The sequence below is a fragment of the Medicago truncatula genome, chromosome 7 (assembly GCF_003473485.1).
Source record: "Medicago truncatula cultivar Jemalong A17 chromosome 7, MtrunA17r5.0-ANR, whole genome shotgun sequence".
NCBI classification, from domain to species: Eukaryota; Viridiplantae; Streptophyta; class Magnoliopsida; order Fabales; family Fabaceae; genus Medicago; species Medicago truncatula.
In genome coordinates, this window is record NC_053048.1 from 34,431,227 (window position 1) to 34,455,923 (window position 24,697).

General features: G+C 34.3%; 2 protein-coding genes across 3 annotated transcripts; one reads left to right on the top strand and one right to left on the bottom strand.

Annotated features, from left to right (window-relative positions):
* Positions 1-2,671: 2,671 nt before the first annotated feature.
* On the bottom strand, positions 2,672-3,746 carry LOC11435339 (uncharacterized). Its single transcript, XM_003623619.4, has one exon. It carries the CDS (start codon positions 3,606-3,608, stop codon positions 2,973-2,975), a length of 636 nt encoding a protein of 211 aa, XP_003623667.1. The 5' UTR covers positions 3,609-3,746; the 3' UTR covers positions 2,672-2,972.
* Positions 3,747-13,927: 10,181 nt separating this feature from the next.
* Positions 13,928-23,651, top strand: LOC11427262 (mediator of RNA polymerase II transcription subunit 33A). 2 transcript variants are annotated; one of them, XM_003623622.4, is made up of 11 exons: positions 13,928-14,614; positions 15,668-16,015; positions 16,736-17,040; positions 17,208-17,299; positions 17,385-17,748; positions 17,905-18,115; positions 18,202-18,316; positions 19,128-19,289; positions 20,314-20,962; positions 21,408-21,614; positions 22,314-23,651. In XM_003623622.4, the coding sequence occupies exons 1-11, from the start codon at positions 14,223-14,225 to the stop codon at positions 23,429-23,431; spliced, it is 3,963 nt and encodes a 1,320-aa protein (XP_003623670.1). In that variant the 5' UTR covers positions 13,928-14,222; the 3' UTR covers positions 23,432-23,651. The 2 variants fall into 2 exon arrangements, with proteins under 2 accessions (XP_003623670.1, XP_024626316.1); XM_024770548.2 differs by lacking the exon at positions 13,928-14,614 and having other exon boundaries at positions 15,879-16,015; positions 16,764-17,040.
* The last annotated feature ends 1,046 nt before the right edge of the window (positions 23,652-24,697 follow it).

Below are 24,697 nucleotides of genomic sequence, written 5' to 3' on the forward strand. Positions count from 1 at the left end.
ATCTCTTTTTCAAAAACAGCTTATTCAAAACAGCTTATTTATACAAAACAACTCAATACGACCTCATTTTCTAAAACCGCTTATTCAAAACTGCTTATTTATATAAAGCAGCCTATTACGACCTCATTTTCAAAAACCGATTATTCAAAACAACTTATTTAATAAGGGCTTATTCAAAACAACTATTTTGAATAAGCTGCTTTTGAAAAAGATATCGTAATAAGCTGTTTTGAATAAGCTGTTTTTGAAAAAGAGATCGTATTAAGCTGTTTTGCATAAATAAGCTGTTCTGAATAAGCCCTTTTTGAAAAAGAGGTCGTAATAAGCTGTTTTGTATAAATAAGTTGTTTTGAAAAAGCTGTTTTTGAAAAAGAGATCATATTAAGTTGTTTTGCATAAATAAGTTGTTTTGAATAAGCTGTTTTTGAAAATGAGGCCATATTAAGTTGTTTTGTATAAATAAGCTATTTTGAATAAGCGATTTTTGAAAATGAGGTCTTAATAAGCTATTTTGTATAAATAAGGTGTTTTGAATAAGCGGTTTTTGAAAATGAGGTCGTAATAAACTGTTTTGTATAAATAAGCTGTTGTTGAAAAAGAGATCGTAATAAGCTGTTTTGTAAAAATAAGCTGTTTTGAATAAGGGGTTTTAGAAAATGAGGTCGTATTAAGCTGTTTTGTATAAATAAGTTGTTTTGAATAAGCTGTTTTTGAAAAAGAGATCGTATTAAGCTGTTTTGCATAAATTAGCTGTTTTGAATAAGCTCTTTTTGATAAAGAGGTCGTAATATGCTGTTTTTATATATATATATATATATATATAAATAAGCTGTTTTGAATAAGAGGTTTTAGAAAATGAGGTCGTATTAAGCTGTTTTGTATAAATAAGTTGTTTTGAATAAGCTGTTTTTGTAAAAGATATCGTATTAAGGTGTTTTGCATAAATAAGCTGTTTTGAATAAGCTATTTTTGAAAAAGAGGTCGTATTAAGCTTTTTTGCATAAATAAGCTGTTTTGAATATGTTCTTTTTGAAAAAGAGATCGTATGAAGCTGTTTTGCGTAAATAAGCTGTTTTTGAAAAAGAGGTCGTAATAAGCTGTTTTGTATAAATAAGTTGTTTTGAATAAGCGGTTTTTGAAAATGAGGTCGTAATAAGCTGTTTTATATAAATAAGATGTTTTGAATAAGTTGTTTTTGAAAAAGAGATCGCATTAAGTTGTTTTGCATAAATAAGTTGTTTTGAATAAGCAGTTTTTGAAAATGAGGTCGTAATAAGTTGTTTTGTATAAATAAGTTGTTTTGAATAAGAGGTTTTTGAAAATGAGGTCGTAATAAGCTGTTTTGTATAAATAAGTTGTTTTGAATAAGTTGTTTTTAAAAAAGATTGTAATAATTTTAGTAATGTCTAAAATTTGAATTTTGAATTATTAAGAGGGCAAAATTGTCAATTTGTATGTTTAACCCCCCAAAACCCCCCAATTTAGGGGAACTTTAAAATTGGATAAATGAAACCCTTCAAAACCCCCCAAAACTTTTCCCTTGTTTTTTTAAAACTCGCAAACAAGGGTTTACACTCCATAAGCCTTTCCTTCCCTTCCCCTTCAAAATTCAACTCGCAAACAAAGCCTTAGTGTTCAATGAAAATTGCTCTTTAGGCACTTATTTTGCTCACACACACCTTAAATTATAAAAAATATCTACAACAGTAATAGACTCGTGCTTTAAATTGATCTATTCTTAAGTGAACACACAAGAGCGCAGGAGTTGGCTGATAATCTCTAGCAAACGTGCAAGAGTGATTTATCTCTCATTCACTCATTGGCAAACATGTGGCTCATATTAAATAAGAGAATAATATGCATGATGAAAAATTGTGTTCTCTACTTGTGGATGAGATTGAAAGAGATAATAGTATGAACAATGATCTGAGCCCCCAATTTACAATGAAAACAAATAATTGTCCAAATTGATCAATGGTCCGAGCAATCAGCGACACCATATTTATAGGATACAACACCATATTACCTAAGTTGGTGCTTGGTTTGTGCTAAAGTGCTAATTACAACGTTGAAGACAAGATTGTTGTGGATGGATGGAGTCCAACCACAATTTCAAATGCCTAATTTCTACATTTAGTATACTAACATATGTCATATGTCGTAAGAACACATTTTAACATTTTCCATAGTATAAACATCCCCCGATCCCTGGTATCGGTTATCATCATCTTTAATCAACTTGAATTCTAATAGGTAATCCTATAAACCATATGTAAAAACGTTTATATGTTTTCTAATTTCTATACCATCTGATTGCCAATATAAAGTAGAGGTTTCTATACTATAACTGAATTTCATTTTGGTTTTACTAGGAAATAAAACTCAAAATGAATTTTTTAAGTGTCGAAATAGAAAACAAACTCTTAAATATCTTATTTGTCTTTTACAACGGTACAACTCAATTTGAAACAAACCAAATTATTCTTACAGACAAATTGAAGTCAAGCATGAAAGGATTTCACCACAGTAAAGAAAAAAAAAATGAAATCAGATGCAAAAATAAAGTCAAGATTCGTAATCCTCATGCAATGAAGAGGGTCATAAAACTACATAACATGTTTCAATAGTCACAAAGTCAGAGTATGCCTAATATATAAAATATAAATAGTAGTCCTCAAAATAGAATTCCCAAAATTTTCAAAACCACAATCAAAACTACATTCATAAATTTATATAAATACATGTAACACTATTATTTATATGAGTAAAGTATGAAGTGACCATATATATAATCTACAAATCTATTGCCTTCATGCATGATTCACTACATATGGACCGTCCGATTAAAATGGACGGTCCAAACTTCAAACCTGGTATTTTAAATTTAAAAAAATATAGAATCTACATTAAGATCTAGACCGTCTGATCAGATATAGCTGACTTCATGCAGTCACACCGCAATCCAAATACAATCATAACTTAGCTTTATTCTTGCAAATTTGGCTTTTGATCTCCATATCAGGAAAACCAAAAACAAATTGACAATTAGACTTAGCAACGATATGTTTCTTGATAAATCCAAGAAAAGTAACTCTTCCAGGAATCCTAGTAACTGCTTCCAAAGAGAGTTGACCACCCATTAAATCCCCTAATAAACCTGTCACATTGGATGCTAATTTATCAGCTTGAAGGGTAAGTCTACAAGGAAGAATAGTAGAACCTTTTGCAGGAATCAAACCAGCATATATATCTGTATCTCCAACTTCAACACCTTTATACATCAAAAGACTAGTTCCATCTGCATGTTTGAAGCTTGCATGGTTTTGATTATCGACTTGAATCTTGAGATTTAGAGTAACATTGAGTTGTATGTTAATAGCAGGAAATGTTAGACGAGGTGATATACCTTCTAAAGTAGCTGAAACAACCTTTGTTTTTGGGTCTTTTGGCTTGAAAAGGGTGAAGGCAAGAATAACACAAACTATTACTAAAACTAGTAATAGTAATAACACTATGCATATGCAAGTTACACATTTGTTTCTTCCCTTTTTTGGTGGATTCATCAAGGCTTGTTCTTCTTGGTATTGTTTATTTTGTGAATCCTTCATGGCCCTTTGTTTTCTTACACAAGCAGAATTGAGAAATGGTGAAATAGAAATGCTACCATAAGGTTGGATTAAAAAATGAGATTTGATATGTATGGTATGAAGAGGCTACATATATAAGAGTGACATTTTGCCAACCATAATATTATTAATGAATCTATATCTATAGGTGTAGTTGGTAGTTGTGGGGGTCCAATTGCATTACTATGCAGAGTCAGGAGTAAATGCGCGGCTATAGCCATTCCGTGTTGTAACTGCCACCACTACACGCTTCTTTCAAATCCATGTATGTATGCATTCAATGTACTTATTAGCATGCTCTCTGCACATTCCATCAGGTTTAGTAGTAAGATTATCGTCTAAATAAAAAAGTTACTAATATCTATATAGAATAAATTAATTTTAGTTTTTTCACAAATTCTTTTTCAACTGGTAGTACAAAATATTGAAATTGTTAGACTAAACGTTGTGATTGAGGTTCCAACATCGACTCTAATACATGTAGTTTGCAATAGTTATTATCATTTCATCTATCTATGAATTATAAAAAAAAAAAAAAAAATTCTATTATGTGTCTACTATCCTCTCTTTAAATAGAAGTGTCAATTAAATTTAAATGGTCTTAAATTTGATTATCTTGGATGAAATGTGAAAAAATGTTTTTTTTTTAGACAAAGTGACAAAGCACTACAAGAAACCAATATAAATAATTGTGAAATTTTGGATTCAAACCCATATAAAGATGTCTTACTCAACAATATGGACATTGTCAATTTGACTGGTCTTATGGTCGAAACAATTTTCTTTTTTAAAAATGAAGGGTGAAGACAACGACTTGAGAGATGTAAACATGGTAATAACAATATAGAAAATGGACTATACAACATTTGATGAGAGTTTGACAATGGATTGTATCATACATCAACATTTATATCTTACTTGTTTTTGCATGTTTAACTAATGTCTTGCAACATTAGTTAACATTCTCCTAAATTTAATTAGATGTATTTCTCGTCCCCGTTTTTTAGCTAGAATATGATTTAAGTCCCCCTATTCAATAAATTTAATTAGCTTAAATGTAAAATCCAATTTTTTTACCCAAAACTAGTGACTTTTGAGGCCAAAGATGGAGATTTTGACCCTAATTTCGAATTTGAAGAGAAAATACATAAAATCAACACTTTTGAAACAAACTGTGGGTTAAGACTGAAATTGCAATAATGTGGGAAACTCGGGGACCAAAAATTAATTAAACTAACGAGTTTATTGTGGTTTGAACGCTATAAATGCTAAGATCACTACTGCCAACATAAACAGTGACGCATTATATAGCTTAATTTAAGACTAAACATCTGTTTGTTTTCAAGTTGAAAATAGGCCGAACGCATGTCTATTTTTTGTAGGTAGAAATGCCTTGTGACGCAAGAAATTGAATTTGGCTGTAGTCCTAAATATAGAGGCAATAACTATTTTGTTTTCATCCTGCATTTATCAAACTTTTCATTTTCTAGTTTAAGAGAAAAAGGAAATTGATATTATCTATCTATACTATTAATTAAGCTAAAATTCTGTATATTACTGTAACTATTATAGGTAATTCTGCTATACAAGCAAGCACATTGGAATTGGAATTGATGACAAAATAAAGTGCAATAGTGAATTAAAACTTAACTCTATCTGACCTAGACAAATAATGGTAGGTAACGAAGTTTAATCAATAAAAGCTACTCTTGACAACTTTTTCTTCTCAAACAAATATCTAAAAGTATACATAACTCTTTGTTTTTATATTTTTATTTTATATTAGCGTGCAAGCCTGACATAAAAAAAAAAAAGAGTCTGAAATCCAAACTTATTTTGCCTTGAGAGAAAGCTTAGATTCTTTGTGGATATCAGAAAACGATTCATGGAAAAAATATTACTTGATTTATGTATGATCAGTTGCGAAGATTTGATTTTTTTTTTCAAAATTTACCTACCATTTCCAATTAATCAACTATGATCATGCAATCGAAATGAAGTTATTTATTGCTAATGATGACAGTAATATAAAATTATATGGGACTGGTCTCCACATTGATTGTGTTATCCATGTGATGCTCACTTCTTGATGATATAATATCATACATTTTGTGTTAGTATCATTGATAATAATACAAAATGCGTATCTCATATACTATAATTTTATAAGAGTCTCAGACACTGACACGTTACAAGTTATTTTAATATTTTTTTTATTGCTAAGTTACAAGATATTTTAATTTGTGTATATATATAGCCGTGACATATACTGTCCCTTTTACCTTACCTATGAAATCAACCTAAGGTTGATGATGTTACCAATTAATTATAAAAAAGTGTCCATTTCCAAACATGATTACATGCATGCAACAAAATAGCTTTGACCTAATTCAAAATTAACATAACACAGAATGACCAATTTCATATAGAAAAAGCGAACTCCAATGGCAAATTGAAACAATGACCAAACAAGAGGAACAAATAATTATAACAAGAAACGTATCAAAATGCACATGTGAATTGAAGCTAAGCTAGCTTCAGTTGATCAATTCCTTTTATTTTTGTACTTTTTTTTTTTAACTCCTAAGTACCTTTGAGTCGTGGCTGCTAGTACTAGACTAGAGGTGATCCTTGTTTTTCTCGAGAACTAGTATTTGCTCTATGCATTTTGCTAGAGATGAAAATGGATCTTCACCCAATTTTCTAAAGAAAGAGAGTTCTATTAATCTAAAGTTCCACCGATATATAACTAAAATATCGTTTTAATTAGGAATTTTTTCGAACAATTCATCTTAAAAAAATAATATCATTGAAAGGATTTCAAATTCTCGACAACCATTTCCTTTGATACTGTAAATGGTGTCAGGTAGCAATGACGATGACGCTGATCCTTTCTCGCTTTCACTGACGGTGGAAACAACAAACCTAAGAAGATGCAGCAATTCACCGAAACCCTAACATCATCTCCTCCGCCACTTCCCACTCTTACATTCGATCTCATCGAAGAGATTCTGTGCATGCTTCCCGTGAAGTTACTACTTCAACTTTGATGCCTCTGTAAGTCCTTTAATTCTTTAATCTCCGATCCAAAATTTGCCAAGAAACACCTTCGCTTGTCAACCACCCGCCACAATCTCATGGTAACCTATACGAAAAACAACTCAAGTGAGTTACTTCTCTTAGATTCCCCAATTTCCTCTGTTTTTTTTTTTTCAACTTCTAGGGTTAGGCAGACACAACACATTCACCCAATCCATCGCGATAATGGATACAATCCTCCTTTTTGCTCGTGGTTTCTGGACGTGTGCTCTTGTGATGGCATCCTTTTGTTCACTGTCGACCATCATCTCCCTATTTTGTAGAATCCTTCCATTAGAAAATTCAACAAATTGCCTCCTTTAGATAAAAATCCCCGGCGAAGGGATCCCTTTCCTTCATATAGTTTTGGGTATGATCATTTCATTGATGATTATAAGGTCATTGTTGTTTTATTCTTTAAATATCAAGGAAAAGGAATAAATGAAATTTGGGTTTATACTTTAGGTACTGATTATTCGAGAAGGATAAAGGATTTCCGATCTTCTAACCGATTCCGTGGGTCCGAAATGTTTTTGAGTGACACTGTTAATTGGCTGGCATATGATGATTCAAATGGTTATAAATTACGAGTAATTGTTTCTCTTGATTTGGAGAAGGAGTTGTATGAAAAGCTTGCGCTGCCTAATTTGGATCAGTTATACCAAAAGCTTTCAACGCTTTATTCGGAGAAGGATTATTGGACCTTAGGCGTTTTTAGGGATTGCTTGTGCCTCTCAGCATGTAGTTTTAATTTGATTATGGATTTTAGGATTATGAAGGAATATAGAAATAAAGAGTCATAGACTAAATTGTGCAATGTTAATGTTTCTTATGTAGAAGATTGGGGACAACTTTTATTTCCCTATGGCAAGGCTTTATATATTGCAGAGGATGACCAGGTGCAAATGTATTTTCATGAAGGAATAAAATTGAAGTTGGTTGTTTATGATTCCATTAATGGTACTTCAAAGATTTCCAATATTCAAAACATCAATACTTGGATGGACCCCGTGGTCTACATTAAAAGTTTGATATCACCTTGTTCTCGTCATTAGGATGTAGATACTATGATATGTCACTTGAGCATGAGATTCAACTGCAACATGTATTTCGTTTAATTTCTATTTATGTTTTTCATTTTTTATTTGTTCTCATTACTGCTAACTTCAAGAATCATTCTTAATTAAAGTTTCATCTACAGTAGCTTTGTCTATGATTATTCAGCGTTGTAGTTATGGATTGGAAGTACCTGTTTTTATTTTAATTACATACTCTTCGAGGGGAAAAATGGTAATATATTTAAGACTTAATAGCAGTTTTGGCCCCTTAAGTATTAGGTAGTTGCGATTTTGGCCCCCTAACAAAATAAAATACAATCCAGCCTCCTAAGTACTGCCCTTCTTGCAGTTTTGGCCCCCTAGATTATTTGTTTAAAAAAATGATTTTTATTACGGTAAACAAACGCTAAATAGATTCTGATTTAATTTGTTTCAAACTTTGCACCAATTTTTTACCTTCAGCTACAAGTCACCCAATCTAAATGACAATTATTTTGTTTCTTTGTTTTTACTTGATTATGATTTGTTTTGAATAGAATAGATTATGAAATATTTGTTAGTTGGTCTTGGATTGATACCAACCCTGCGAATCATTTTTTACCTTGTAACAGTTTCACGTTGAAAGAAATTCTGACAACTGACAACTAGCAAACGTTGATGTTGATCAAGCAACACTGAAACTCTATTCAAAGGTATTCTTTCTGCAAAATTTCAGCACAGATGGATTTAAAGAACTCAGTTGTGCAGATTTTCTTCGTTCTTGTTCCCTTGTATACACAATCTTTAGTGCACTTGTAACTGAATGGTTCAATGGTAGCTAAGATCTGTTAGTTTGTTTTAATTCAAGTTTAGTTTAGTGATAATCACAATCAGTGGTTAATCGCATTCTGTTTTAGTTTGTTATGAAGTTTGTTACAAGTTTGTTAGAGGTTTGTAGATAAGATCTAGAGTTTGTTACATTGCTTGTGCTTCAAGCAACTTAGCTAGATATTGTATATAAGCTACCTCCTTTGTACATTTTTATATGTAGAATCAATAAAGATCATTTACAATTTTCATCATAACTTTCTTCTCTCTCAATTCTCTCTCTAATTCACATAAAACCTTAGAATCAGAAACTGCTTCTGAACTGCTTCTGAACAGTGCTTCTGAACTGCTTCTGAACGGTGCTTCTGAACTGCTTCTGAACTAGCTTCTGAACAAGCTTCCGCTTCTGATTTTCTGCGCTATCAAATTGGCATCAAGAGCCTTTGGTTTCGTTCTAAGGGGTAATCAAGATCTTCAATCACGCAATTTGTAGAAAGAAACGCTGAAGGAAACACCATGAATGGTAGCAGCAGTTTCAACACACATCTTCCAATTCTTGAAGCACGTAATTGGGAAAGATGGAGTGCAGTGATGAAGAATCTGTTTGGAGCACAAGATTTGCTTGAAATTGTGCAGAATGGTGTAGATGAATTAGCTGCGAATGCCACTGAAGTGCAAAGGAACGCACACAAGGAATTGAAGAAGAAAGATTGCAAGGCTCTGTTCTTGATTCAACAAAGTCTTGATGAAGGAAACTTTGAAAGAATCTCAAAATCACTGAGTTCAAAGGAAGCATGGGATATTCTTTCAAAGTATCATGAAGGTGATGATAAAGTGAAGTTGATTAAACTTCAATCTCTGAGAAGGAAATTTGAGCTGATGCAAATGGAAGATGATCAGAAGATTTCTGAGTACATCTCTAAACTCATCAATCTTGTGAATCAGATGAAGGCGTGTAGTGAAGCTATCACTGATCAACAGATAGTTGAAAAGATTATGAGGACCCTATCTTCAAGGTTTGATTTCATTGTGGTGGCAATTCAGGAATCAAAAGATGTTAAGACATTGAAGATTGAGGAGTTGCAGAGTTCATTAGAAGCTCATGAATTGATGGTTTCAGAAAGAAGCAATGAAAGATCAATTCAACAAGCCCTGCAAGTTCAAACTATCAAGAAGGATGATTATGATAGGAAGAACTTCAAGAAAGGGAAGAAAAACTCTAAGGGATGAAACTGGTCTAAAGGCAAGAACAATGGATCTGATAAAGGTGAATCTTCAAAGGAAGGAAATTCTAATCAAAAGAAGAAAGTTGATAAGAAGAAGATTCAGTGTTTCAAATGTGAGAAATTTGGACACTATGCCTCTGAATGTTGGTCTGGTATAGGAAAGCAATCAAAAAATGATGAAGAGGAAGCCAAAATTGCACAAGATGATTCAGATTCTGAATCATTATTCATGATGGTTACAACAACTAGTAATGAGAGCTGCAATTCAGAAAGTTGGTTCTTAGATACTGGTTGTTCTAATCACATGACAGGAAATAAGACATGGTTAAGAGAAGTGGATCCTGGAAGAAATACAAAGGTGAAACTTGCAGATCATAGAGTCTTAATTGCAGAAGGAATGGGGAATATTGCTATTGAAGGAAAGAATGGGAAAGTGGCAATAATTGAAGAAGTTCTCTATGTTCCTGGAATGCAGTGCAATTTGCTGAGTGTAGGTCAGTTCATTCAGAAAGGATACTCAGTTACTATGAAGGACAACACCTTTAAGTTGTTTGATAATCATCAAAGGTTAGTTTTGAAAACTCCTCTTGCAAAGAATAGAACCTTTCAGACCAATATGAAAGCTGTAGAACTGAACTGTTTATCTGCTATGGTAAAAGATGAAGATAGTTGGTTATGGCACTATAGATTTGGTCATCTCAATTTTAGAGGTCTTAATCAATTGGTTGATAAAGAAATGATTCTGGGAGTTCCTAAAATTGAGATACCTAACACAGTCTGTGATACTTGTTTGTTGGGAAAGCAACCAAGAAGTGCATTCAGTTCAAGTTCAGCAAGTAGATCAAAGGAGCTGCTTAATGTTGTATATTCAGATGTGTGTGGTCCTTTAGAGGTTCCTTCATTAGGAGGAAACAAATATTTCATCAGTTTTGTTGATGAGTTTAGCAGAAAACTCTGGTTATATTTGATTAAGGCCAAAAGTGAAGCATTTGATATGTTCCAGAAGTTTAAAATCTTAGTTGAAAAACAAAGTGGTAAATCCATTAAGATTTTAAGAACTGATGGTGGTGGTGAGTATACCTCAAAGGTGTTTGAGAAGTTTTGTGAAGACAATGACATTGTACATGAAGTCACTGCTCCTTATACTCCACAACACAATGGTTTGGCTGAAAGAAGGAATAGAAGCCTGCTTGACATGACCAGAAGCATGCTAAAGATGAAGAAGATGCCTAATACATTTTGGGGAGAAGCAGTAAGAACTGCAGCATACATCTTAAACAGATGCCCCACTAAGAAACTTAATCAAATTCCTGAAGAAATTTGGCTAGGATGCAAGCAGTCAGCAAAACACTTGAGAGTGTTTGGTTCATTGTGCTATATGCATATCCCTGATGCAAAGAGAAGGAAGTTGGGGGATAAGAGTGAACCTATGATATTGGTTGGCTATCATGAGACAGGTGCATACAGATTGTATCATCCTCTGAATCACTCTATAGTGATTAGTAGAGATGTAAAAATCTGTGAAAATGAAGCATGGGATTGGACCAAGAAAGAGAAGAGTTCCAGTCACACAATTCCCACAATAATTGAAGATGATGATCAAGTTGAACAAGTTCAACTTGATACTGAAGTTCAACCTGAAGTGCATGTTGAAGAGAATCAAGTCACTAGAACTTCAGTTAGACAGAGATTTGCTTCAACTAGATTAGCTGGACATGAAGTCATTCCAGATAATGTAGTTAATGAAGAAGGGGAATTTGTTCATTTTGCACTATTAGCAGATGCAGAACCAATCAATTATGAAGCAGCATTGAATAAAGATGTATGGAAGAATGCTATGATTGAGGAGTTGAATTCAATCAACAGAAACAACACATGGAAGTTGATTGAACTGCCTGCTAGTAAGAAACCAATAGATGTGAAGTGGGTTTTCAAATTGAAACTGAAGCCAAATGGTGAAGTAGCCAAGTACAAAGCAAGATTAGTGGCTAGGGGATTCATGCAGAAGGCTGGTATGGATTACTTTGAAGTATATGCTCCAGTTGCTAGATTGGAAACTGTGAGATTGATAGTTGCTATAGCTTGTGGAAGAAACTGGCCAATGCATCATTTGGATGTAAAATCTGCTTTTCTAAATGGTCCTTTAGATGAAGAAGTGTATGTGACACAGCCACCAGGTTTCAAAATCAAAGGGAAAGAGGATATGGTGTACAGATTACACAAAGCTCTCTATGGATTGAAACAGGCACCAAGAGCTTGGAACAAGAGAATTGACAGCTTTCTTGTGAAGCAAGAATTTGTTAAATGCAAGTCTGAGTATGGTGTATATGTGAAGAAAGGAAGTGAAGGTAATCAACTACTCATCTGTCTTTATGTTGATGATTTGATAGTGACTGGTAGTGATATGAATGAGATAGAAGCATTCAAATCACAGATGATGAGTGAGTTTGAAATGTCAGATTTAGGAAAATTGACATACTTTCTAGGCATGGAATTTACTGAAGTTGCAGAGGGATTGGTGATGCATCAAAAGAAGTATGCATCTGACATATTGAAGAGGTTCAATATGATGAGCTGCAATCCATCATCATCACCAGCTGAGACAAATGTAAAACTGGTGATGAATGAAGATGAAGAACCTGTGAATCCTACATTGTTCAAGCAAATTGTTGGTTCATTGAGGTATCTATGCAATAGTAGACCTGATATTGCATATGCAGTTGGCATAATCAGTAGATTCATGAGTGAACCAAGAGTATCTCACCTGCTAGCAGCCAAAAGAGTGATGAGATACATCAAAGGAACACTGCAGTATGGCATTTTATTTCCTAAGTGCTTAAATGAAAACTCTATTGAGCTGATAGCATATTCTGATGCTGATTGGTGTGGAGACAAACAAGATAGAAAGAGCACTTCAGGGTACCTATTCAAGTTTATGAATGCTCCAATTTCATGGTGTGCTAAGAAGCAACCAGTTGTAGCATTGTCAACCTGTGAATCTGAGTATATTGCAGGGTGTATGGCAGCATGTCAGGCAATATGGCTTGAAAATATACTCAAGGAGATGGAGATAGAGGTTAGCAGACCTATAGAATTGCTCATAGACAACAAATCTGCTATAAGCTTAGCAAGAAATCCAGTTCTGCATGGAAGAAGCAAGCATATAGAAACAAAGTTTCATTTTCTAAGGGAGCAAGTGAACAAGGGAGCACTGCAGATTGTTCATTGCTCTACTGAGCTGCAGCTTGCAGACATATTCACTAAGGCATTGAAGGTTGACAGATTCATCAAGCTCAGAAGCTTGATTGGAATGAAGGAAGTGGAAACTTGAATTAAGGGAGGATGTTAGTTTGTTTTAATTCAAGTTTAGTTTAGTGATAATCACAATCAGTGGTTAATCACATTCTGTTTTAGTTTGTTATGAAGTTTGTTACAAGTTTGTTAGAGGTTTGTAGATAAGATCTAGAGTTTGTTACATTGCTTGTGCTTCAAGCAACTTAGCTAGATATTGTATATAAGCTACCTCCTTTGTACATTTTTATATGTAGAATCAATAAAGATCATTTACAATTTTCATCATAACTTTCTTCTCTCTCAATTCTCTCTCTAATTCACATAAAACCTTAGAATTAGAAACTGCTTCTGAACTGCTTCTGAACAGTGCTTCTGAACTGCTTCTGAACAAGCTTCCGCTTCTGATTTTCTGCGCTATCAAGATCAGGCTCCTTTCCCTTGTATCCTAGCTGGTGTTGATGTAGATGTATTTGCGGGTAGACTATTTTTAGAGACAATTTGGTTTTGCACTTCTGTTTTGGTCTTTCGCCCTCGTATACCTTCAGCATCAGGCTCCTTTCCTTTGGTTTGGCTTCTTGCTGTGCGGCTTTGTAGTTGGGGTGATTTTTGTTGGGTTGTATCATATGTGCCGCATATACATAACACCTTCTATGTTTTGGTCTTTGGCTTTTGCAAATGTTTTGATGCGTCGTGCACTCATTCAATGTAATAATATCTGCTGTTTAAAAAAAAAAGTCTATTACATTTTATAATTGAGAATAATAAATTGCAATAAAGACCTTAATAAATTGCAATAAATACCTTTTATCCATCTGTACATCTTTGAATAAAGTGGCTCCACACTTCTTTACCTTATTGAGCTTGGAAGGACTCACTTTTGACTTAAATTAAGACATTACACTCTCATCTCTTCAAACCGACCCTCAAATTTAGTTAGTTGGGGACAATAAGCGGCGAGTAGCACGCGACACAAGTGAGTGTTTGTTTATCTCCATCACTAACTCAAGTCACCACCGTCAAATTCAATTCCATTTCCACACAACCAAACACATCCTTATCCAAACCTAACCACCACTCTCTTTCCATTACTATATCATCAAATTCAAAAGGAACAAACCACAGAACATTCTAGAATGGAGTCATGGAACGAAACCGTAACGGAATCCATTACAAACCGTTTAAAGCAATTTCAACAACGAAGCAATGAATCACCCACGGTATGGGTAACGGAGTTAATCGAATACTTTAACTCCGTTGGAGTTGAGTTACCGAGTTCCGAGTTAGTTGAACTTTTGGTTTCGCAAATGTGTTCTGAAAATGTGAAGGATCATCCTTCTACATGGAAATTTCTTCATCATGCTCTTTCTTCTAAGCTTATTTTTCCGCTTCAGTTACTTTCGCTTTTAGCTTATAAGGTTTTTAGGAATCGCTTTTCTCATCCTCATGCTTATGCTCTTTTTCTTCCGCTTCTTGATCAACATGCTTTCAATTTTCAACCAATCGCTTCGGTCTCATGCAGTAACAAGTAAGTGAATCTTAATGTTTGAGATGAGTTTTGTTTGTGATAATTTATGTATACGCTATTTCTATAACTGTTTTCGTATGAGCTAAGTTTTTCCATAAGCTACATTTATGGATATGTTATAAGTTGTTATTTTCATAAGCAATCTCAATTAGTTATCAGTATCTTATGATGCATGTATGTGAGTCCTATCTTGATTCGGTACAAAATTGAACCCAATTGATAAGAATCTCTAGCGTGTATCTATTTTGAACATTAATCTCGTCTTGGATTCCGATTCGTTCTAATGAATCACTACCTATTTAGTGTAGCCAACCACTTAGTAATGTAGCTTAGATTCATAGTAAGATTTCATTTGCGGTTTAGAAAATAGAACTTCTGTTACCTCAAATGCATTGGTGATTAGTTACCTGCACTGTAGTTAATATGATAATATGGTTTCCTTTGCGTTTATGCCTATATAAGTTTGAGGTTGAAAATCCATGTGATAATGTGTACTACATTATCCAGCTAATCTTCATACTTAAATACCGTAACCGTATAGCTAGATTTTGCTGTGAAAAACCTATTAGTAGATATTTCATGGGTATAGCCCATAAGTGTGAACTGTACAAGTTCACAATAACATTGATTGAATGAGTATTCAATGAAAGAAAGGGCTCCGATGTATAGAGAGGACCTCACCGTTTAACAAGTAATCATAGAAACGGTGGAACCCACCATTTTTTTTTTTGTCTATTTCTATTAAATTAATTAACTATGCTTTTTGAATACCCAGTATCAATAGAATTTCTTATTAAGAGGTTAAATACTTAGAATAAAATAAAAAAATCGAGGTTTGAAAGGTTATAGTAGCAAAAACCATTGGAATTTTTATTTTTTACATTGGAAGAATCCATTTTGTTATTAAATTAACTATGCTTTTTTGAATGCCCTAGTTCTGTGGTTGTTCTTTCTTGTTGCTAGTCCTAGTTAGTGATTTACTTAAGTTACATGATACTTCCTGAATATACCTTGATCAACAATGTTTAATTCTAAAAATGTCTTTTTTTGCAGGATAATTAAGTCCGTTGATTCTGTCCTTCATTTTTCTGAAACATTCAAAATTCATGATCTGGAGCTAGGGCATGTATTTGTACTGTTTTATTTTAACATCATCATTGCTTTGATTGATAGCACGTTAAATGACTGGGGATTACAAGTGAACTTTAATGAAAGATCGTGTTTAGTCCCAACAGGTGACCAACATATGGAAATTGATCATAATATGACACACAATTTTAAAAAAGGTGATTATCGTGAACAGATAAGGAAGAGAAATGCGATCACAGCCTTAGAGGTATTGGAAAGACTAAGTGAAAACAAAAAAGCAACGATTCTTCTGCAGTCTGTTCTCTTAAACATGTACCGACTCCCACCTTTTTATATTTTGGCCTTTATGTTTTGTCTTGATGTCTTGAAAGTTTGGTTTGGTATTTTAGAATTGATTGCATCTCAATTCATCACTATTAATATCTCTAATCTTACTTAACATCTAAATAATCAAGATGCTGAAATAATCTTTTAGCCTATTCCGTTGAGCTCCAAAAATTGATAATATCGAGTTTCAACATTGCCAGACTGAATATTGTAGTAACGATGATTTTGCAGATATTTTAAATTTTACACTTCAGATATTGTTCACTACTATATGACATCTCTATTTTGATTCTCTACTGTATACCATAATATGGTTTGATTATGCTACTGATACAATCAATTTCACTTTAGCCGGTAAATGCTAGAATTCCTATCTGGTTATTTCTAGGTGGTTTGCTAGAATAAAATCCACTACCATGCATCAAAACAGTAGTTTGAAGTAAATGGTTCCATTATCAAATGGTTTGGGGAAATTTTATTTAACAGCACATATGCATAATGCATTATGCCCCCGGTAGTCCTGGTTTCTCTTGTCTGAGCACATTTGTGCATAACCATTTATTAGTTCTTCACGTGTTGGTGCTAGTTTACTTATATAATTTTTTACATGAATTTTATTGTTCATATATCTTACTTGTTTCTGGGAGTTGTGTTGGGAAGCTGACAATCTATTTTCCCTATTTTGTGTTTCATCATATTTGATAGGCCTGAAAATTTCAATTGCCTCCTGCAGAGGCTTCAATTTCTTGAATCCCTTGACTTAGCATCATCAGAATTAAAAGTAGTAAATCAAGTCCTTAGAAAAGTGTCTGCAAAGATCCGTGGAGTGTCTCATTTTGATTACTCCCTAAATAAGCATCAGGTGGTTGGGATAAGTGTTGATGTTGGACCATGTAAGACACTGTTGAAGTGCAACTACAGATCTTGTTGGATTCCTTTGGACATTTATATGGAGAATGCTATGGATTCTAGACAGATTCCCATCAAATCAGCTATTGAGGTGCTAACAGGTAAATCTTTGTGATGGTTTTCGTTGGATTTGTCTTTGCTTGCTGTAATTGTTTGTTCATTAGTTATTTAGGGTTTATTTTCTGAAAGTTATTTATTAGATTTGTCTTTGGTTCCATTATTTTGGGTTTGATTCAGGTTTTTCTTAATGTTCATGGCCTATTTGCAGAAGGAATCAAGACACTTCAAATATTTAACCAGGCTAGCTGGCATGAAACTTTTCTAGCACTTTGGCTTTCAGCCCTCCGGCTTGTGCAGCGAGTTGAGACTGGTCCATACTTGATTTTTTGTTTTCATGGAAGTATTAACCAAATAATTAATATTTCCCCCTCTTGGTACATTGTAGGAGCGCGATCCTCCTGAAGGTCCAATTCCCCATCTTGAAGCCCGTTTATGCATGCTTTTGTCTATTGTCCCTTTGGTAATTGTGAATGTTCTAAGGGATGACACTGAACATAATCTGTCTACCGCTCCAGTTTCTGTGGGATCAGAATACAAACATGAAATGAAGAGTGATCTTTCAATGAAACTTGGGCTGATTTCGTCTGTTCAAGTGCTTGGACACTTTTCTGGTCTTCTCTGCCCTCCTGCATTAGTTGTTGATGCAGCCAATCAGGCAGCTAGAAAAGCATCCAGCTTTATTTATAACTCAATGAAAGAAAAGGGTGAACCGTTCACTAGCATTAATGCTAATGCCAATTCAAATGCAGGTAGGTTGATTTTTGTCACTTCAAATATGCTTCCATTATTTCGTTCTTGCTTTATTTACGATGAATAAGGACTACTATCACATGCATACAACTTACTTTTTTTTGTTTTGTTTTGTTTGCGTATCTCTATATACATAAAAAATAATTATCTTTTAGGTGGGAACTTGAGGCATCTCATAGTGGAAGCTTGTATAGCAAGGAATTTAATGGATACATCAGTGTACTTTTGGCCTGGTTATGTGTCTACATCGGTTATGTCTTTATCAGATTCAACACCACTAGGAAAATCTCCATGGTTAACATTTATGGAAGGAACGCCATTGAACAATTCTCTTATAAATGCCCTTGCGGCGACACCTGCCTCAAGGTACGTTTTTAAGCAAAATAGTGGTTTAATTTTGGTATTATCTTAAGTACTGATGATTGGTTTTCACAATTTTTCTTCCATACTAGCATTGCGGAGATAGAGAAGTTATACTATATTGCATTGAGTGGATCAGAGGTGGAAAGGCCTACAGCTGCAAAGATTCTATGTGGTGCATCCCTCAGCCGTGGGTGGTATATTCAGGTGACAAATCCTATTCCTACCAGAATACCGGACCATTGGAAGTCCTTTCAAAGAAAAGTTTCTTAAATTTGCTTCAAAGGTTTTCTTGGATGTATATTCTTTATATGAGTACTCTTTGTCTCTGTCTCTCACTAAAAACAATCTTGTTACTAAAGGAGAGAGTAAAATCATAAATTTAGGTTTGCATATTTTTAATAAGGGAATTTAGAATGCTTAAAGAGTGCCCTGGGGGCACTCGTTAACAAGACCCTTTTAATAATATAATAATGTGAATATCAGCTTGAGAACGGATTGGTGCTTCAATGCCAACAAATAGCTCCAGGGGGAAGATTGCCCATGTCATTATAAAGGGCATTTTGGCTATCTACCTATTAGGGATGTTAATTAAGGGAACTAGAGTTAGTTTTGATTAGTCATGGCTTCTGTTTCTCTTTTCTTCTTCAAAAAGGGCAACCTGATGCTATGAAGCTTTCATTATGGCGAGGTTCAAAGAAGGATTCCACATAAAACAACGGTTCTCTAGTCGCAAGGCAGCAACTTCAATCATTGCTTCAAGGCTCCCCGTCCTCCTTGCACCTAAACTAAGAATAAAATTTTACCACGCTTCTGTTCATTGCAATGATGACACTTGGGGCTAAGCATCATGTGAATATAACATGTTAATTTTACATCATTTAAATAATTGTTTTGTCCATTGTTATACTGGATAATGGATTAATATTTGAATACTCCAGATCTTGGTATTGTATTTATGAATATTATGTTCCTCATCACTTTTTGTTTCTGATGTAAAATGTTGTCTCCTTTGAAGGAACATGTGGTCCACTATGTAGTCAAACTACTGGCTTGTCCTGTACCTCATAGTAACTCTGGAACTAGAGGCCTCTTTGTTGATAATATGTCCATGATAAGTGCTGTCCTCCGTGGAGCTTCCTCCGTTGATACACTTCACATACTTTCTTTACATGGTGTAGTAAGTGAATCACTTTAACAATTTATTTGATATTTGATGGCTATATGAATATGATACGCCATTTTGATTCTCTATTTCAAATTTCTAAGAATGAACATTTTTGGGTTTCACTTGATAGTTGGCAGTCATTTGCCCATAGATCCCACATCGACTGATATGGCCAAATTAGTTCTTATAAAGCTTAGGCAATCCTCATCTGTCGAGCTAACCTTTGGGGCAAGTGAGACTAATTCAAATTCTAAGATGATATAGATCCTATCCTAGATATGTTATTGGGCCACCTGCATTTGTCTATACTCTAGCCTCTAGATGTCTAGTCTAGTTCCAAATGTGATGGGGGTGTGTTGAAATATGCCTCCTACATTTGTCCACCCTTCCACCGTCTACACATGGGTGTAAAGTGGTGAGCTGAGGTCCTTCGATTAGAGATTTGGCCAAATTTGTCCTTTTAAGGGTTTTTTGGATAGATAAAAATGAAGATTAAATATATTTTCGTCCCCCAACAAAAAATCAGTTTTAGTTCCCCTTTTGAAAATTGACATACTTTGCTCCCTTGCATTTGAAATGTGTCAGTTTGTGGTTCCCATGTCTTTTGAAATTTGTTGTCCGTGGTCTCTGTGGCAGACATCAAAGTGGGTATTAAAACCGAATGAGTTTTAGAAACCATTAATGACATATTTCAAAAGTCCAATGTGAAAATACTTCACTTTATAAAGATTCAGACAAACACTGAATTTTATTAACTTTTGAGGGACAAAAACATATTTAACCTTATAAATAAAGATGGAAAAGATAATTAAAGAGGAATATTGAAAGTTAAATGATTCCTTCTAGTTCCAAACGGGGATGCACTTGGTTAAGCAAGTTAAAGTAGCATTAAAAAAAGAGAAGACTCAACATAAATAGTTAGTTTATAGTTCAAATGTCATTCCTGAGCTATTAGTATATAGACTTCATTCTCAAGCTTAATTTATTTTCCAGTCACTTTTTAATGTCAAATGTTTTTAACAAGTTTTTTGTGCAGGTTCCCACAGTTGCTGCTTCTTTATTGCCACTTTGTGAAGCATTTGGCTCCATTTCACCGACTCCAATTAGCACAGGCGATGAGTCTTCAACATCAGTTTACATGGCTTTTTCTTTAGCATTTCTTTTCCTTATTCGTTTATGGAAATTCTGTAGACCCCCTCTTGACCAGTGCATCACTGAAGGAGGAATTGCAGTTGGAGGTTTGGAGTATCTTTTGTCATTGCACAATAACTGTGTCATGTCTTCCCAAGATAAGCAAAAAAGCAATCAAAATCTCTTTGATTCTGCATCATTTAAACCTGTTTATATTGATTCTTTTCCAAAATTACGGGCGTTGTATTGTCAATACAAATCTTGTGTTGCTTCAACCCTTTCTGGTATTTCTACCGGAAATTCCATTCATCAAACTGCTAGTGTAATCTTAAGCATGATTTACCAAAAGATGTCTAAGGGTGGGATTTCATCAAGTAATTCTTCATCACCAAATAGCAGTAATGCATGTAGCGCTCTCATAAATTCTGGTGAAGATGCTCTTCAAAGACCTGTGCTCCCTGCATGGGAAGTACTAGAAGCTCTTCCTTTTGTCCTGGAAGCAATCTTAACTGCTTGTGTTCATGGGAGGCTTTCATCACGAGACTTGACAACAGGTTTGCTTGATGCTAGCTTTACTTGTATGTGAATCAAAGATTCAAGTTTTATTTGTTTCCATCAATTTGACCTCTCTTTCATCTTTAATAGATGATAGCTAAATCATGAAAAATAAATAAAGTTGCCAGTCCCATTTCGTTTTTGCCAATTTTCTTTTCTGATATCTTAAAATTTTGTCCTGCTGGTCTTAGTCCGTGTCCTAAATCATGTTAAGTTCCATTGAAGTAACTATCATTGACTTGTAACTGTAATATAATGATTAAAAGAGTTCACATCAAATTAGGGTAATTTCGGTACACTTATACTTACTAAATTGTTATAACTTATAATGCAACTAATAAACAGAATTTGAGTTGTTACAGTCAGAAAAAGTTTACTGGACAAAAGGTGCCTGTGTTTCCGGTGCATCTTATCACTGTAACTCATGTGCCATTTCACTTTCAGGTCTGAGAGACCTTGTTGATTTTCTTCCAGCATCAATTGCTGCCATTATTGATTACTTTTCTTCAGAAGTTACTCGTGGAGTATGGAAACAGGTTCCAATGAATGGAACAGATTGGCCTAGCCCAGCAGCAGTTCTTCAGTCTGTGGAATCAGAAATAAAAGCTATACTGACTCATGTTGGCGTTGAGGTTCCGAACTGTTCATCTGGTACTTCGCTGGTTCTTATTCTAATATACATGTTTGATATTTACTAGTTTTCATTATGAGTCCTACCAAATCCAAAACACATCATAGATATCTACATGCTTGGGCAGATAGACGGAAATTGTTGTTGACTTGCAGTGACCAGAATAAATTTGTCTTTCCCCTCTTTCTAAGGAACCGGTTATGTTATGATTTCATCAATACTTTTAACGAAGATTTTTATTTTTTTTTGCTTCCAATTCTCTCTCTCTCTCTCTCTCTCTCTCTCTCTCTCTCATGTTCATATTGTTTTGTGACTTTTGTCTGTCCTGTACATTTATGTCGATAGCCAATTCTCTCATTTCTTGCATCTGGCTGACTCTCTCATTTGAACTACACTCCATGTGTCCGTGCATGTATATATATGCGTTAGTAAGTAGGTATATAGGGTTGTTTGTGTAAAATAGAAAAGAGAAAAAGCAGTGGTGTTTTTTTTTTTCTTTGATTGAGAGTATGAAATGTCAGCAAATATTATGTCCATGTATTTCTGTGTCGGAGACAATATGGATGAGAATATGAATTTAGCACTATCATTTCTTAAATCAGAAAATTTTATTGGTTTCTTATCTTTTCTAATCATTTATAAGGGTACTTTAGATTAAACAATGCAGTGGTAATTATTACATTTGCATTGCTTACGAGTTAAGTCTTTGTTGCTGGCAGGAGGTTCGCCAGTGACACTTCCATTACCAATGGCAGCTCTTGTCAGTTTATCCATTACTTTTAAACTTGACAAGAGCCTGGAGTACATCCATGCTATCACCGGAGCTGCTTTAGAAAATTGTGCATCAGGTTGCCCTTGGCCTAGCATGCCTGTAATTGGATCTCTGTGGGCACAAAAGGTTCGCCGCTGGCACAACTTCATTGTCGTATCAGGTTCCCGCTCTGTGTTCAGACATAACAATGAATCCGTTGCTCAGCTGGTGAGAAGTTGCTTCACATCATTCCTTGGAGTATTGTCTGGTTCAAACTCAAAGTTGACTGCTGAATGTAGTGTGAATGGCCTGTTGGGTAGTTCCATTACTGCCCCTGGTGCCTTTCCTTTTGTTGCACCAGGATTCCTTTATCTTCGATCCTGTCGAGATATACACAACGTGCAGTACCTAAATGATGTGATTGTGGGTCTAGTGACAGAGTATTCCAATGAATTGGCCGGAATAAGGGCGAGTTCTGGATCTAGCCGTTTAAAATCCAATGAATCATCACTATTCCTAGCTGCTCAAAGTGCAAAAGAAATGGCAACACTTGGCGCAAGTCTCTTATGTTCAGCTGGTGGTATACAACTGGTCCAGGAATTGTACAAAGAGACTATTCCTACCTGGTTGCTGTCGTCAAGGGATGTGAAGCGGAAAAATGATAATGTGATGTCATATATACTTGAGGGCTATGCTATAGCATATCTGTTGACATTTTCAGGATCAATTCTATGGGGTGTCGGGACCAAGTTACCATCACCGAAACTGTCTAGAAGGAATCACACAATTGGAGTCCATTTGGACTTCTTGGCAGAAGTCATGGAGAGAAAAATTTCCCTAAGTTGCAATCCTATTACATGGAAAACTTATGTTTGTTGTTTAGTAGGATTAATGGTTAGTTTTGCACCTGCATGGCTTCAAGAAATGAAGGTAGATAGTTTGAGGAAATTGGCACATGGATTAAGCAGATGGAACGAACATGAACTAGCACTTTCTCTATTACAAAGAGGTGGGACAGCAGCCATGGGAGCTCTTGCGGAACTTATCAATGTGATTGAGTTTGAACATAAGAAGCCATGCTCATAAAATTCAAAACGACTGCAACCTGCAATTTTCTCTCGATCCTGTGAACTATAGCTGTAGTGTCATAAATTCATAATTATAAATGTGCTGCACCATAGTTTTGGTCAAATGTTCTTTTAGGAAAATTATTGCACATTTAGAAAACAATTGTTTATTTATTTTTTGATAATTAGATTTCGGTGTATATTAGTTACGTAATTTATTTATTATTCAAATAGCACTATGATTCTAGTTCAGAAATTGAAAAACAAGGTGTTTAAATTGATATAGATTAAGACAACGAAAACATTACAATAATTTTTCAAGATAATTAGTGTACTATTAATTAGAGCACTTTAATGTCCTCTCGTGAGCTTAGTTCAGATGACATAGACAATGCATAATATAAGCAAGGTTTGGGGGTTCAAACATAGCCAACACAAAAAGAAAATTAGAGTAATGGTTAAAGTTTTGGGAAGAATTATGTGCAATTAATTAGAGCACTTTAATGGGTTAAAGTTCTGATAGATATCGAGGAAGGAGAAGGCATATTTTTGGTGGTGTCCAGGGTTCGAATCCTAGATCTTGCATATATTATGCATTGCCCTTACGAACTGAGTTAAGCTCACGGAGATTGAGAAATGCGTGATTGGTAAGTGGTAATGAGGATGGGGACACCCGTATAAAAAATGATGTCCAATTAATTTCATGTGGAATTTTTAATCTGCACCGTACAAACAACATACCAGCGACACTGATACGCGAATACGAGAAAATTTTAAACTTTAAGATAGGATAGTTGGGATATTTTAATAAAAATTTAAATTTAAACTATAGATTAAAACTCGATACAAACTATCGATTAAAACTCAAGCAAAAAAGTAGACGTAAAACCTAGACCAAATGAACATAGAATAACAATAAGACACATCAATGGAATTGTCTTCACATGACAATCAACAATAATAGTGCGTTCTCAAAACAAAACAAAACAAAAAAGACAAAATAGACGGTGAAACAAAAATATAAATATAAGTAATATTCATAATACAGATTGCTGCATGACCCTATTTTATATATTTAATTGACTAGTTTTCATTTTCTTTATTAAAAATATTATTTATATTTATATTTTTATTTTTGTTTCACCGTCTGTTTTGTTGTCTCTTTATATTATTTTGAGAACGCACTATTATTGTTGATTGTCATGTGAAGACAATTGAGTCATGTTAAATCGTGCCTTTATGACACATGTTAAGCAACCCAAAAATAAAAATATTATCTCAAATT

Bases quoted from the DNA above. Each gene is read 5' to 3' on its own strand.
- LOC11427262 (XM_003623622.4), top strand. From the start codon at position 14,223: ATGGAGTCATGGAACGAAACCGTAACGGAATCCATTACAAACCGTTTA. The intron at 16,016-16,735 runs GTACCGACTCCC...CATATTTGATAG, and splicing joins CAGTCTGTTCTCTTAAACAT to GCCTGAAAATTTCAATTGCC. The intron at 19,290-20,313 runs GTAAGTGAATCA...TTTTTTGTGCAG, and splicing joins TACTTTCTTTACATGGTGTA to GTTCCCACAGTTGCTGCTTC.
- LOC11435339 (XM_003623619.4), bottom strand. From the start codon at position 3,608: ATGAAGGATTCACAAAATAAACAATACCAAGAAGAACAAGCCTTGATG.